The sequence below is a fragment of the Vulpes vulpes genome, chromosome 16 (assembly GCF_048418805.1).
Source record: "Vulpes vulpes isolate BD-2025 chromosome 16, VulVul3, whole genome shotgun sequence".
In the NCBI taxonomy this organism is placed as follows: Eukaryota; Metazoa; Chordata; class Mammalia; order Carnivora; family Canidae; genus Vulpes; species Vulpes vulpes.
Window position 1 is genome coordinate 5,486,452 of NC_132795.1, and position 15,064 is coordinate 5,501,515.

General features: G+C 58.9%; 1 protein-coding gene across 1 annotated transcript; it reads right to left on the reverse strand.

The window, feature by feature from the left end:
* Window positions 1-503: 503 nt before the first annotated feature.
* Window positions 504-12,740, reverse strand: WNT10A (Wnt family member 10A). The gene is made up of 4 exons (XM_026002047.2): window positions 12,243-12,740; window positions 10,970-11,232; window positions 3,991-4,370; window positions 504-1,600 (listed from the first exon to the last, which is right to left on the reverse strand). The coding sequence occupies exons 1-4, from the start codon at window positions 12,353-12,355 to the stop codon at window positions 1,103-1,105; spliced, it is 1,254 nt and encodes a 417-aa protein (XP_025857832.1). The 5' UTR covers window positions 12,356-12,740; the 3' UTR covers window positions 504-1,102.
* Window positions 12,741-15,064: the final 2,324 nt, after the last annotated feature.

Consider the following 15,064-nt stretch of genomic DNA (forward strand, 5'->3'; position numbering starts at 1 on the left):
CTGGGAAAGACAAGCACCATGGGAGTCCACTCATAGGTGGAACCTAAAAAACAAGACAAATGAATATACAAACAAAAAGCAGAATTGGAACTATAAATACAGAGTTCAGAACTGACGGTTGCCTGAGGGAAGGGGGTATGAGGATGGACATATTGGGTGAAGGGGGAGTGGGAGATCCAGGCTCCCAGTTATGGAACGAATTAGTCACAGGAATACAAGGCACAGCATCGGGAATGCAGTCAATGGTATTGTAACAGCATCCGGAGGTGACAGGTGGCAGCTATTATTCGTGGTGAGCACAGCATAATGCATAGACTTGTAGAATCACCATGTCACACACCTGAAACTAATGTAACATTGTGCGTCAACTCAAAAGTTCTTTTTAATGCAAACAAAAAAATAAAGGGGCCCCACTCCCCACAAATCACTCTACATCCAGCACCACGCTTTATTTTCGTCATGGCACAGAGCATTGTCTGAGAACTTGTTTGTGTATTTATTTGTTTATTATCCATCTCCCCCAAGCAGAATGTAAACTCCAAGAGGGCAGGTGCTGTGTCTCTCTTATTCACATCTGTAATCCCCAGCACCCATCGTCCCCGGCAGGGTGCCAGGCCAGAAGGAGTGCAAAATAAATATTTGTTAAATGAATGAGGAGGGGCACAGGCCCTTGGGTGGGGCGCGCGACTGAGGCCTCTACAGAGCCACTTCAGCTCAATTATGTCCGTTTCTTCTTTTCTAATCATCCTCCCCCTGCCCATCGGCTTCCAGGCTTCCACGCACTCTCTCTCTCCGCGGGAAGCGGTGAAGGCAGGAAAGGAGACAGGCCCAGAGGCTGCCTGGCTGACACTCGTGTCCTTACCCGCCCTCCGGTATGGGGCAATCCCCAGCCCAACTGAGCTGTCTGCGCCTAAGGAGCGGGGAGGCAAATCTGTCCTGGAGCCCACAGAAGTGAGGGGCTGGGTCCAGGCACGACTGGACTGTCCCCTGATTGCGGATCTGCCCCTCAGAGCCCGGAGGCTCCTGTGCGATCAGCTAGTCCAAACTCCTCTCCCAGGAGCCTGGGCGACGCTGCCGGGCCCAGAGGGCAAGGCCCCTCCGCTCACTTGCACACGCTGACCCACTCGGTGATGCGGCACTCCTCGCACACCACGAAGCAGCACCAGTGGAAGCGGCAGTGGCAGCGCTCGCTGCGCGTCTGGCGCAGGATGTTGTGGCCGCGGCCGCAGCACATGCTGCCGCAGCCGTCGGGGCCCGCGCTGCTCTTGTTGCACAGGCGGCCCACGGTGCCCGCCGAGTCCAGGCGCGGCTCGCGCTCGCAGAAGTCGGGCGACTTCTCGAAGTAGACCAGGTCGGCGGGGCTGGCGCGGCGCCGCGGGCCGGGGGCGCCGGGGGCCGGCGAGGGCGCCCCCGCGGGGCCGGGCTCCAGCTGGCCGCCGTTGCGGTTGTGCGGCCGGATGAGCGTGGCGCGGTGGAAGCGGCTGCGCAGCAGCGCCCCCACCGCGCGGAACTCCGGCGTCACCTGCCAGCACGTCTTGAGCTGGCAGCTGCCCGACGTGCCGTGGCACTTGCACTTCCGCCGCATGTTCTCCATCACCGCCTGCGGAGGGAGGCACGGCGAGGGGTGACGCCGCGGCCAGCCCGCGGCCCTCCTCCCAGCGCGGACACCGGCCTTCGAGAATCTCTCCTCGGAGACTTCAGAACCCGACTCCCACCCAGGCCCCCCGAGCAGGCGGGGAGGGGCGGAGCGGGGTAGGGGTGCGGGCGCCCAGGCCGGAGAGGACCCCCCTGCCCTCCTGCTGCTCTCCCATCCGCCCCCCGCCAGGCCGGCCCGGGGGAATTCCCTCCTCCCCCACCCCTCTCCTTTCCCAGCAGCTGCAGGGGGCCCTTGGGGCTGGAGGCGCTTGCTTCCTGAGGGGGGATCCCAGATCCTCAGGGAAATTCCCTCTCCTTCCATCCTTCAGGTGGGGGCCAGGAGCAGGGGGGTGCTGGCCCCACTATATCCCATCCCCAAAGCCTCTGGCCTTGATCCAGACAGGAGTGGGGGCTGCGGGGAGTCTGAGAAAACCCCTTTCCTCCTCTCCTCTGGGCCCTGCAGCCCCTTGCAGGGAGCCCAAGGAGGGAACAGAGCTGGGGAGCCTCCTCCTTCCCCCATTATACTGGCTGGGGCTTATTCTGCCCCATGCTGAATGCCACGGTTCCTCCTAGGGGGTACTGAGCACCTAGGGGAGCCCTAAGGCTCGCTACCTGAATAGGGAATGGGACCAGCCCCAGAGGGCCAGATCCCCAGCCCAGGGGAAGTGAGAAGGCCCCAAGCCTCCAAGGGAGGTAGTTACAGGAACACAACCTACCAACCCCCTGCACAGCCCTCAACCAGCTCTAGAATCTCCTCCCAAAGCACACTTTGACATTACCCTCACTAGAGACACCAGAAGCAGTTGGCCACATCTTCCTTTCCCCAACTCCACTCCAAAACACACCCTCAGACCAGGAGAGCAATGATCACTGGCCCCAGCCCTCTCACCTGGGCAGTTAGGGCCACAAGAGAGGGACTCTGTCCCCTGAGTCTTAAAGGGCTCCTTGGCTTGTGGGTGCAGCCCATGGTGTCAGCACCACAGAGGAACCAGCCCAAGGCCTCCCCTGGTAACAACTCCAGAACATTTGCTTCCCACAGGCAGCAGCCATTAATTAGCCAGTTTAACAAGGAGGAGGCGGCAGGGTTGGTATGGGCTGGGATAGTATGGAAGCTTGGGAAAAGAGCTGCGTGAACGGGGCAGGGCTGGGTGGAAGCTGGATGTGACCTGACGGTGGAAATGCCTCAGTTTACTTCATCCCTAAGTCAAGAGGGGAAGAGCTGAATAGCTCCAAGTCTTTGTAGAAGGAGAAGACAAACTGCCTAGGCTGACAGGCCAGGAGAAAGGGGAGTGAGGAGGAGCAGGTGTCAGCCTGAGCGAGGCAGGCCTGAAGGCAGGCCAAGCAGGTCTGAGAGAAGGGATGTTGGGGGGGCTGAACAGTCAGGGAAGGAGGGTGCCGAGCTCCCACGATGAGGGATAGGGGGGCATCTTAGCGGAGGTGTGCGCATAGTGCAGACAACACTCAGCCACCTGGTGATGAATCCTGCCTCTACCACTTCCAGACCAGTTGCACCGCCATGGGCAAGCTTCTCTATCTCCCTGTACCTCGGTTTCCATATCTGAACACAAGGCTAATACTAGTACCCTCATAGCTAGTTGTGAGGATTAAATTAGAGGCTACTATGTACTGACATCCTCCAGACAGTGCCTAACACATAGGAAGCACTCAATAAATGCAAGCAATTATTTCTTCCCTTCTCTCTTTTCCTTCCTTCCTTCCTTCCTTCCTTCCTTCCTTCCTTCCTTCCTTCCTTCCTTCCTTCTTTAATGAATGACCTTTGATGTAGTATAAACATTCAAGGGTAGGGAGACAAAGGCAACGATGCAAACTATAACACGGGCCAGGAATCCCTCATTCTGCAAAAAAAGGGCTGGGAGAGGAGGTAGAGGGTCACAGCACAGGATAGCGCAGGATAACACAGAATCACGGAACATAGAGCTGGGCGGGGCACGGGGGGGAGAGGTTTGCTGGGCATATTGGGTGATCCAGTTCAACCTTCTTGTTTTGTAGGGGAGGTGACAGTGACAGAACAGGGCCAAGGCCCCTGAGGCCCAGACCACAGCCCGGTGGCCCCCTCCATTGCTCACTGCAAAATAATGGGAGGAGCAGGCCACTCAGTGGAGGGGAAGCTGACCCAGGACAAGGCTGGTTTCATTACTGTGTCCCAGGCCTAGTCCAGTGCCTGGCACACAGTAGGTATCCAATGCGTGTTTGGCGACTGGATTAGGTGGGGGCAATGAGATAGTTGCTGAGCTAGGGAGAGTGGTGTGGTCCCCAGAAGAGAGGTAGGCCTGGGGTGTGGGGGGGCCCTAGGCAGAGGGATCTGGAGCAGGCCCAGGCGGGTGGGGCTCTCACCTGTCTCCCAACTCGGTTGTTGTGGAGTCTCATGCGTGCGTGGATGTCTCTGTGAGGCTCTCGGGAGTCCAGAAAGTCCTTAGAGAAGCGCTCCCCGAAGCCCACGTCGGGGCTACAGCCGCCCCACTCCCAGGAGTCCTGCAGGCCGGGGCTGGCAGGGGGCAGGGCCGGGTGTTCTGGGACCCCGTGGCTCAAGCCCTTACCACGCTGCAGCGCGTCCAGCTGCAGGCGGTGCAGCTTCCGGCGGAAGGCCTCCTCGTCCCCGCGCCGGGAGGCATCGCAGCCGCAGGCCTTCAGTTTGCCCAGGGCACAGGCATTGGACACGGCATGCACGACCCCAGCTGCCGCGATGGCATAGGCGAAGGCGCTCTCGCGAAAACCTGAGGGTGCAGATCCAGGAAACAGGCTCTGGGGGACCTCGATATCTCAACCCTCGGCCCTTCCTGCCCAACCTTCTTCCCATACCAAGGGGAAACCGAGGCCCAGTTTTGGGGGGAAGGTCTGGTACAGGGACACAGAAATCACACCAGATGTCCTGCCTGCACAGTGGGTTGGGGGAGGCCTCCCCCATGGCCCTCAAGTGATATCTGCCGTTTAAAAATAAGCCTGCAGAAAAAAGGCAAAATTTAACCTAACAAAAAAAAATCACTGGCAATGGACTTCCAGGCCCAGAGGATGTTCATGGGCAGAAGACTAAGTCAGAGGAGTTGGTGTCCTCCTATAGCTCCCAGCCCCCTCCCAGCCATCCCCTTCGGCCCACTACAGAACCCTCTCTGATGGCCAAGTTCAAGAGGCAGAGAAAAGAGCCAGCAGAGGTTTCCCTTTTCCTGTCCACAGGCATCCCAGAAACTGCTCAGAAAAGGGTACCGCCCAGCCACCCCGCCTGCAGTGGGTCTAGGTCATCTGAAGAGGTTGTTTGAGGAATGCTGGAAGTCAGCCCAGTGCCCTGCAGTAGTGTTGAAAGTTGAGAGGGAAGGGTGAGCTAAGGCAGACACCTTCCTTGGGATGCTACAGGGCATAAAGACCCCGGTGAGCTGTTCGCAGGGGCCCAGGACTGGTCTACACTACTTTTCTCCTTGGTGTTCCCAGCCTGAGCCATCCTCTGGGAAGGTCCTGATAGGTCTGGGCCTCCCTGGCAGAGGGGGAGGCCTGCTTGCAGAGGAGGGTCTGCCTCCTGGACCCACAAGTGGCTTCTTCCTCTGAGAAGGGACCAGCTAGTAGCATTTTCTGGTATAAGTCTCTGACTGGCCTCTGAAACCGGAAGAGTGTGGCCAGTAGGAGAAGCAGCCAGGAACAATCATAGCCTCTACATGAAGAGGAGAACTCACCTGTGTGGTAGGTACCTGTTGGGGAAGTCCAGACCCCGGCTGGAGACTTAATGGCTTGTAGGAGGCCAGAGATTCAAAGGAAAAACCCCTGGCTCCTTCCACCCTAGCATCAAAGACTGGAAGGACATGTTCTGGGAGTTCCCACAGACCTCAGAGAGCCAACCAGGACTGGACAGAGACCCTAGCCCAATCCTGCCTCTCCCCACCCCCGTGCTTACCCTATCACAGGGTCCTGTCTTCCTGTCCTTGCCTAACCCCACCCCCGCCCAAAGACAAGACATGTAGTAGTTAAAAATATGAACTCTGAAGCCAAACTGTCTGTGTTCAAATCTTAGCTCTTCCACTTACTGACTCTTAATAGCTACATGACCTTGACCAAGTGACTTGACCTCTGTGCCTCTGTCTTCTCCTTTATGAGATTGCTATTATCTGCTGCATTATTGTCCCAAGAATTAAATTAGTAAATTTAAAGTACTCAGAAGAGTACCTTACTCACAGAAAGTACTGCACATACATTAGCTATTTTGATAAGTTCTTCCTCTGTCTCACTCCACTCACTACAGCTGTAGTGTCAGGCCATGGGTTATTCTCTCCCCCAATCAGGGACAGAGCCCAGCAGCTCATGACCCACTTTAGAATATATCACACAAGCCACAGAAACCCACGAAGCAGGCCGTCCTTGTCTATCTTCTCTCTCCAGCTTGTGGCATCTCAGGACCTTTTCTGTAAGGAGCCCAGCTAAGAGCAGACAAAAAGGGATGAGGATTGGGCTGGAGCCTTTTAAGGGCATGTCGGGAATTGGTGGGAGCTGCAGAGGAGTAGACACTGACATGGGAGGTGGGGCCCAGGGGAAAGGAGGGCAGACCCAAGTCCCTGGGGAGTGCACCCTGTGTTCATCCCCTGCCTTTTAGCTCTGGAACTCTGAGCACTCCCCCTATTGCTGGGGGGGGGGGGTCACCAGCCCACTGCTAGGACAAATAGCAATACTCAGACTTCCAGAAGCATCCCAGGCCTCAGAAATCATCTCCCCCCCACCCCATATACCTACACACAGTACAAAAGGGAGATGCCCGAGGTCACAGGGGTTATGTAGCAAACCCAACCCCAGTTCTCTCAGCTCCCAGGCCTGGCAACTTCCTGTTAAAAGACATTCAGCTCTAGGGAAGATATGCTCCTGAGTAAGAACCCCAGGTAGCCCAGCTCCCAGTTCCTATGACCCTATCTACACATGGCATCCAGAAAGAGCAAGAGGCTGGTCCAGGGGGATGTGCTAGGCCAACCACCATCTTCCAGATTCTGTTATATTCAGAGGCAGGCCCAGAGGAATCTGGAAAAATGTAGTTCACAGTCTACAGAGACTACCTGTCCTAGGCAGCTAAAGACACCATGCCATGGCCTCTGGCAGTTGTCACAGCCACGTGTAGGGGCGACTGGCCAGGGCTTGTGTGACTACCCTCTGCTCCAAGCATCCAGGATTCAGAGAAGTCCAGCCTACTGGGTCTGCCCCCAGCTCCCACTCAGGGCCCCAGTTTCGGTCCTGGCCCCGACTGTCTGGGGCAGACGCAGGCACTGTGCCATCTGGCCAGCTGGAGGGGGAGAGGGGTGGGGCCATGGCCAGCTGGGCTGCCTGGAGCATGGAGGGAGGGGGGGGCTTGTTAAGACGCACAATTAGCCGTCCTGCCTTTGATCTGGGACAGGGACTGCCAGCATCTAAGTGGAGTCAGCTGCTGCTCCAGGCCGCAGCCAACGGCCAGGATGGGGCTGGGGGAGGAGGTTTGGAGGGCAGGGGAGCTTGGAGGAGAGAGGATTCAGGAGCCAGAGGGGAACAAGGAGGGGTCAGGGAAGCTTGAGCCCCGCCTATTTGAATCAAAGAGGGAGGGAAGGGGAGAGATCTGTTCTCCATCCCCTCCATGCAAATAATCTGTGCATGCTTATGTGCCTGGGCTGAGAGAGAGAGAGAGTTGTGTGCATGTGGGAACGCTTAGGGGTGACACTGGAAGTGGCTACACGTTTGCACAAACAAAAGTAGGTGTGTGTGTGTGTGTGTGTGTGTGTGTGTGCGCTTTTGTGTATACATGTCAGTTTCATTTCTTGGGCCACTCCTCCGTTGTACACTCACTCTGGACATACGTGGGAGCTCATGGTGGCCTGGGAGCCTAGGAGGCAGCAGGGCAGGGGTTGAGTGCAAGTCAGCAGGCCTACATTTGAGTCCTGTCTCTACAGCTCCCTTTTAAGTCCCTGTGTGATTAATGGCAAGTTACCCAACCTCTCTCAGCTTCATCTGTAAAATGAGGATATTAATAGGGCCCATTGCATAGGGGTTGTTTGAGAATCTTAAAGTATAGATAAAGTGCTTTAGAACAGTGTCAGACAAACAGCAAGTACTTAATACGTATTAGCTAATTTATTGAGGGCTACTAGAATAATGGAACTTTAGGTGATCCTGGGACATGACTCCCTGAGCCTCTGTCTCCCTGAGTGCCACCACTCACCCCAAGCCTGGAGACCAAGGCCTAAAACCAAGACTCCTCAAGAATGAATGTAAAAGGGAGGTGGGAGAAGAAAGAGCCAGGGCCTTGGAAAACAGAGGCTGGACTCTCAAACTGTGGGCTTCCATTGGGCTGAGAGCCTGGCCTGCTGCAGGGCCTCATGCCCCCTCTTTCCATCCATTCCAGATGGGTCTGGGCCTTAGGAGAGGGCATTACCAACGCGTGTGGGCGCTCCTAGGACCTGCTGCTTGAATCTACTACACTTGCCTCCACCAGCCTCTCCTTGGCTCCTCCATCCCCTTCTACTCCATTGCCCCTGTATCAGGAATGAGAGATGGATGGGTGCTCTAGTCCTCACAATGAGGGACTCCCCTCTTGATCTGCTGCCTAGCACCTCACCCACACCAGATACCAACTGTCTGTGTCCTCAGAACAAAACCCTGGGGATATCATTGCCCTACCCACCGAGGTTCCAGCACCCTGTCATGACCTCTCCTGGGCTGGGTAAAGCCCTAGTATATGCCCTGCCACTCCAGGTGCTCATGCACCCTTCCCTTCTACACTGGAACCCCGTCCCTTCACCCAGTCCATTTCAGGGGGGGATGCCAGGACAAGTGGATGGCAGTAGCAGCATTAAAATGGAAGGCCCAGGGACCACCTCCTCCCAGCCATCTCTGAATTTTAAACATGTCAGAATGCACCTTTAAGAGAACCCCAGTGACAGTCTGTGTTGGAAGAGGGGTCAGTGCCCTATATTCCACTTGGGGGAAACCACCTGACCCCACATGAAACAAATCACAACTTGAAAAGAGGGGAGACTGAAGGAAGGACCCAGTCCAGGGTCTGGCTGCAACCAAGAGTGGTCCCAGTGGTCCCGTAGAATTCAAATGTAGCTAGTCCTTGAGGTGATGGGCTGGGAAATAACCCCCCCTCCCCCCGACGGTGAAGGGTAAACCCAGACATGGAGTAAGGGAAGGGCTGTCGTGATGTCCCGGGGAGGAAGAAAGCGGCAATTTCTTCCAGAAGCCCAGAGTCCAGTCCGAGGACGGAGAGGTGGAAAATGGGCTGTCGCAATGCGGGAGCAGAAGCCACATCGGTAGGACAGTGTTCCAAGGCCAAAGGAAGGAGCCAGCACCCCCTCCCCACACCCCCCACCCTGCTGCCAGAGCCCAGGAGCCGCTGCCCCGCCCCTGCCCCGCGCTGGGCACCGCCCCGCCCCGGCTAGCCCCAGCAAGTCTCCCCCCTCCACCCCTAACCTCCCCCCCACCAGTCCCCCCAGCTCACCTCCCGCTTATTAAACTGCAGGTGAACCCGGGAGCGCCTGGCGCCAGGCCAACCCCGCGCGCTTCCACCGCTCTCGGAACTCACCCCTGAGCTTCCACGACCCCACGCTCTCCACCGGGCCACACGGGCCTCACGCGGGCAAAGAAATCGGGACGCGTGGGTTCACTCTATCTAGAGGGGACAGGAGGCCCAGAGGGGAAGAGGGGACACCGTGGCCGGGAAGAGGGCTCAAGAGCTTGCCTTGCCTTGCCTCACCCTGAGCGGCGGGGGCGAGAACCCCAGCACCTGTCCGACCCCCCCCCCCAGCCCCGCGAGCAGAACCCAAAGCAAGGGCTCTGGGGGACCCTCCCCGCGGGGGGCGCGAGCGTGGGAGGAAACACCCGGGGCGTCGGGGAGCGCGCAGGTCACTTAGAGACCCGGAGGGCGAGCTCCGGGACGGCGGGGCCAGCGCAGGAGAGAGACACGGGCCGGTCCCGTGGCGTGGGCGAGCGCGGGCGGCGGGGCCGGGCCGGGCGGGGGCGAGGCCGGGCGGGGCAGGGCGGGGCGCCGGGCTGGGGTCTGCGGGGCCGGCGGGGCTCGGTGCTGCGGGGCGGGTGGGGCGGGCGCGCGCGGGGCGGGCGCGGGCGCGGGGGCAGGGGCGGAGGCGGGGGCGGGGGCACCCCTTGGAGAGCCGCGCGGCTCGGCCGGGAGCTGTCTGCCGCGGCCCGCGGGGATTAGTTCGCGGCTGCATGCCGCCACACGCGTCGGGCTGGGCCCGGCCGGGTAGAAACAGCGCCCCGGGCGCGCGGGGGAGCGAGGGGGGAGGGTGCGCGGGGGCGGGGCGGGCGGCCTGGGGCTGGGCTGGGGGAGGCTGCCGTGGCCCCTGACTTGGGGGCCCCCCCGGGATGCGAGGAGGGGTCCCGGTGGAAAGGGAAAGTTCTCATTTTGCCGAGTTCTTTCTGAAATTAGGGTCCCTTAGAGTGACTCTCCCAGAAGCCTCTGGGCCCCAAGGCCACAGGGTATAGGGGTACCCCTCCTCCACTGTCAACCGAGAACAGGACAAGTCCCAAGGAGCCAGGTCCCCACACTGTCCCACTCAGGCAGCTAAGACGAAAGATGAATAACTCCCATCTTCCCCCAAAGACCTGAGTCAAGGCCTAAGATACCAGGGCAGGAGGTGGGTGTGAACAGAAACGGGTGACAAAACCTCCTGCCATCTCCAGCCCAAGCTACTCTGGGGGTTGTCAGGGTGGGCCCTGGGTCACCCAGAAGTCGCAGAGAGAGGACAGGGAGTGGGCTGCGGCTTCTCTGGGCTGTGAGGGGAAGAGGGATTGGCAGAGCTGTCAGGCCTGCTGGGCAGGAGGCATGCACACACCCAGTGCCTCTGATTCAGAGAAGGTTTTCGGGGGCGGCGGGAATGACACAGAGGCTGGTGGTGTACCCTGCCCGGAAGAGCTTCTGCAGAAGTACAGACATTTTACCTGCCCAGGCTTCCCTCACCTATACAGTTTGGCAAAAGTCCTTCATGCTGACTCTGGACACCTTATCACAGGCTCTCCATCCTAAATGCTGTGTACTAGGTAGAGTGTAAATCGAAGAAGGTGACAGATGTGGCTATTTCCTGGGCCTGAGACATACAGTGTCAATGACAGGGCAGGGTAACCCAGGAATTGACTCTCAGGTGTGGAACCTACTACCCTCAGCCCATGCAGCCCAGGTGGGAGACACATCTGCCCCATTTTGCCCCATGGACTGTCCAAGACCAGAAAAGAGTAGCGCGGTTGGTAGATGGGCACCTGAGGAAGTTGCCAGCTTGAGGGAGTGGGTTGGGAATGGCTGGTTTTGGGGGTGGAGGTGTGCTGGAGGGGTGGGCAGAAGGGTAAGGCAGGGGGCAGCTACCTCTGCTGAAGATGGGACTCTCGTAGGGGATCTTGTTGCGAGTCTCCAGACTGGAGCAGTTCCAGCGCTGGTCCCGGAACTGGTGCTGGCACTCATGGATGGCGATCTGGATGCCCTGGATGGCTGAGGCAGCCACGTCTGGGTGGCGCACACACACTTCCATCTGCCTCCTGCTCAGGCCCGGCAACGTTAGGCACACCGTGTTGGCATTGAGCACAGGCTCCGGGGGGAGGCGGAGGCCCAGAATGTCGTTGGGTGCAGACCTGAAGGCAGTGGGGGAGTAGGTGTGGGGGAGTAGGGGTGGGGGAGGGCCCCCATTTAGCAATTTACACTCTGTCCCAAAGGCCATAATCCATCTGTTCCAATCTTTGCTTCTAAAGGTTGGGCCTATAGGTATATTCCTAAAGCATTCTCCTGTCCTTGCTCCCCTCATCATCATTTCCTAGAACACCACAGGCCCAGCTGCACACCCACCCAGGTTGACGTGTAAATGCACACACATCTGAAATGCCTGCACACATAGTATTTCATAAGTACATCCTGAGGCATAGATGCTCACCTACGTTCCCCAGGAGACCACTCCCAAAGCCTGTTTCAGATAGTCGCATTCACACAGACACACTTCTGCACACATTGAGGTGGCCCAGGAACACTTACACAACATGCACACTTCAGACATAGTTATACACACATACACAAAGACGCTCGCGAGCATGCACATGTGCTCATCCTAATGTACATCAACCCATAAGCTCTCAGTCACACATATGTGCACACACAGACTGCTGTTTACAACATAACTTGCAGGGTTCACATACACACACACACACACACACACACGCACGGAGAACCCTTCCAGCTGCAGTGTCTCAGTGACCCCACCTGAACTACTCCCTTCCAGTCTCCAACCCATGGCCCCTCCTGGGAGTGATCTCCAAGGTGGAGCAAGGCAGTGGAGCTTTCTCCTGGGTGTGCGGGTGCATTCCCTCAGCTGGTGTGGCCTCCAGGCTGGCACTTGTCCCCCCCCCCCACACACACACACACTTCCTCTTCTAGTAGCCTTCACTTTTCTGGGCACTGACTGCCTCCTCTCCCTGGACTGCCCAGATTGTCACATCCTATGAGGGCAGTGTCTTTCATTGGGTCCAGCACTTTCCTGCGACACTGTCCCTCCCTCCTTCCAGGGTCCCCTGCCCCAGCAGGAGCGCCAGAGGCCCCCCGCGGCTGGGGGTCCCAGCTCTCCAGGAGGGCGGGGCGTGAGGTGAGGGCTCACCTGGGCACGGCGGCAGCCAGCAGCAGTAGGAAGAACAGGAGCGCGCAGAGCGCGGGCCGCGGCTGGGGCCGAGGTCGGAGCCGCAGCCGGGGGCAAGGGTGGGTGCTGCCCATGGCGCGCGGGCCGTCACGGGCCAGGAGTGGGGGGCTCACAGCCCGGCGGGACCGGTGAGCCAGGGGCGACGGCGCATGTTCCGCGGGGGTCGGGGCGGCTGCGACACACAGCTCCGACTCGGGTCACGGCTCCGGGAGCAGACGGCGCCCGCCTCCCCGCTCCATGGGGCAGCGCCCCCGGGCACCGCCCTCGGGGTGGGGGGGCGGGCGGGCGCACCGGGCACCTCCTGGCACAGGGGTCCAGGGAATTTCCCGAGGCCCCCCTGCGACAACTCCCGGTGCCTCTCGAGGGTAGGGGGGGGCCCGGAGGTGCTGCGGGCTGGGGACGAGAGGCTGGGGTGCCAGGGAGCCCCCCAGAGCAGCGCCGCGAGCTTGCGCTTCCGAGAGCGTGCGAGGCGGGCGGGGGATGGGGGGGTGGGGGGGGCGGCGCTGTCTGTGCCCGGCCCCACCGCCCAGAGAGTGAGTGACTGTCCCGGCTCGGGAGCTGCCGCCTCCCCTTCCCCCCCCCCCCCCCAGTGTCTCAGGGCTCTACCCTAGGTGACGTCACGACAGGGGGGGTGGAGGCGTGCACGGGTCCCGAGGCCACTGCGTCCGCTCCGGACTCCGGGAGGGAGCGGCGGTGCGGAGGGCGGGGGAGGGAGAGGTGTCGGGGGTCTGTGTGCGCGTGCACGTGGAGGTGCCAGTGCCGGGGCGCTGGTTTGTGTAACACGCTGTGGGTTACGGCAGAGTGTGTGTGTCTGGCCGAGACACAGCTGCCGGAGCGGTCCTCCCCAATATACACACCTGCAGGGGCTGGAGGGGAGGGGCTGGCCCCCCTGCTTGCCTCTCCCACCTCAGGAGGGACTTCCCAGGCTTGGCTGGTGCGGCAGGTGTGGGGGGTCCTGTAAGGGGGTTTGGCAGCCTCTGGATTTTGCTCTTCTTCCCTATGTGACCTTAAACAGGTGTTTGGTGCTCCCTGAGCCACCCTCTGCCCCTTTGTGAAATGAGGTCATACTGAAGCCCACCTCATCTACAGTGAGCCTGTGAAGGAAAAGGTGCTGAGACTCTGTAAACGTTTGTTTGGGAGCAGAGCTCCCTGGGGTGACACACCCTAGGAGAGGAATTAGTGAGCCTTTTCATCCCAAAAGTGTGCTTTGGGGGGGTCATCTTTTGTCCCCTTTTATTTCACAAGAAAATAATGAGGTTCAGAGAGGGCCATGACTTACTCAAGGTTACACAGCAAATTAGTTGAAGAGCTGTAACTGAGGCCCGTTCTCTTGACCCTGAGCACAGCAGCAAGGGCCCCAACCCTGAGCGTTGCTTGCCTGGGTCTTTCTGCAGAGGCTCCAGATCTTGCCCTGGCCCTGCTACCTGTACTTGGTTCTCTGGGAGCCACCCAAAACCAGTCTCCTGACTCAGGCCCCCTCCTCTCTGGGGTTCCTTCACATCCTCCCGCTCCAGCTGAACATTGAACTCATCTCAATACGCGGTGAGTATACTAGACCCAGGCAAGGGCCTGAGAAACCAGATGGTTGGGGACAGAGGCTCTGGCTTCTGTTTCTGATTCTAACTTGGGCCCTTAGCATCCTCCTCTGTAAAATGGGCACAAGTCTTCCACTCTACATACACACACCTCCCTCCCAACCTCATTGTCCTCTCCTGGTTTAAGGACAAATGCTGGGCTCTGAGACAAAAGGGGCCCATTCCTGGAATTGCCCATCCCTAGGGAATTGGGGAGGGGTGGGGCCTTCCCTGTCCCCAGACTGTCAGGTGGTGGGGGCAGCCTGAGCAACAGCAGGCTGACGGCATCCTCCCCCCCCCCCATTCCCCCCATCTCTGCCGGCAGCCACCGCAGCTGTCAGGAATTAAGGGCTTGAGGCTGCGGGGGGTGGGGGTGGGGCAATGGGGGGGGAGCAGTCTGGCCGGACAGCAGGAAAACAGCCGGGGGCAGGAAGCAGTCTGCGTCAGCCAGAGCGGCGTCTGACCCTGGCTGCCCCCTGCCCACCCCGCTCTCCTTCGCCCTGCTGATGGGACAGAGATGGCTTGGGCTAGAGTTGGGAAGAGTATGGGGAAGGATAGGGCAGGACCAGGCTCAGCAGAGGGCATCACAAGGACAAGCCAGGCTGGGGAATTATGTGGCCATTGGCTGTTGGGGAAATTGAGGCCCAAAAAGGATTAGGAAGAGGCCCAAGGTGGAACAGGGAATGTGTTCATGACCTCCTTACTCCCCGGTTAGTGCTCATACTAGCCCTTCCATGCCTGGTGCATCATATGTAAGCCGTCATGGGGAATACTGGTTCTGGGGCTCATGCAGCCGAACCAGCCTGTCCAGGGGCTGGGCCTAGGGGCTTACATTTCTAGCTGGTATCTCAAGTGATTTTTGTGAGGACCACATTTGGGAAATTCTGCTGCGCTGCTGTGAAGGGCTGATGTTTTTTTCCTTTGACCTGCCTCTGCTGAGAGGTCTCTTTGCTCCCCACCTCACTCTACTGCTCATGAAATATAGAGGTGTAAAAGAGAGGGAGCAGGGGCTCTTTCTTTGAAAACCCCAGGAGGCAAATAATGGTTCTCAAGTTCTGTTTACACTGGGGGGTAGTTCTGGCCCAACATCAGGAGGGTCTCAAAGTGCCCAAGCCTGGGGCACCTCTCAGTACAGGGAGGAGAGGGCATATGGAGGCACACAACCTTGGCGTATGTGGGGATGAGGCCCAGAAAGAGTGTCTGCGACTG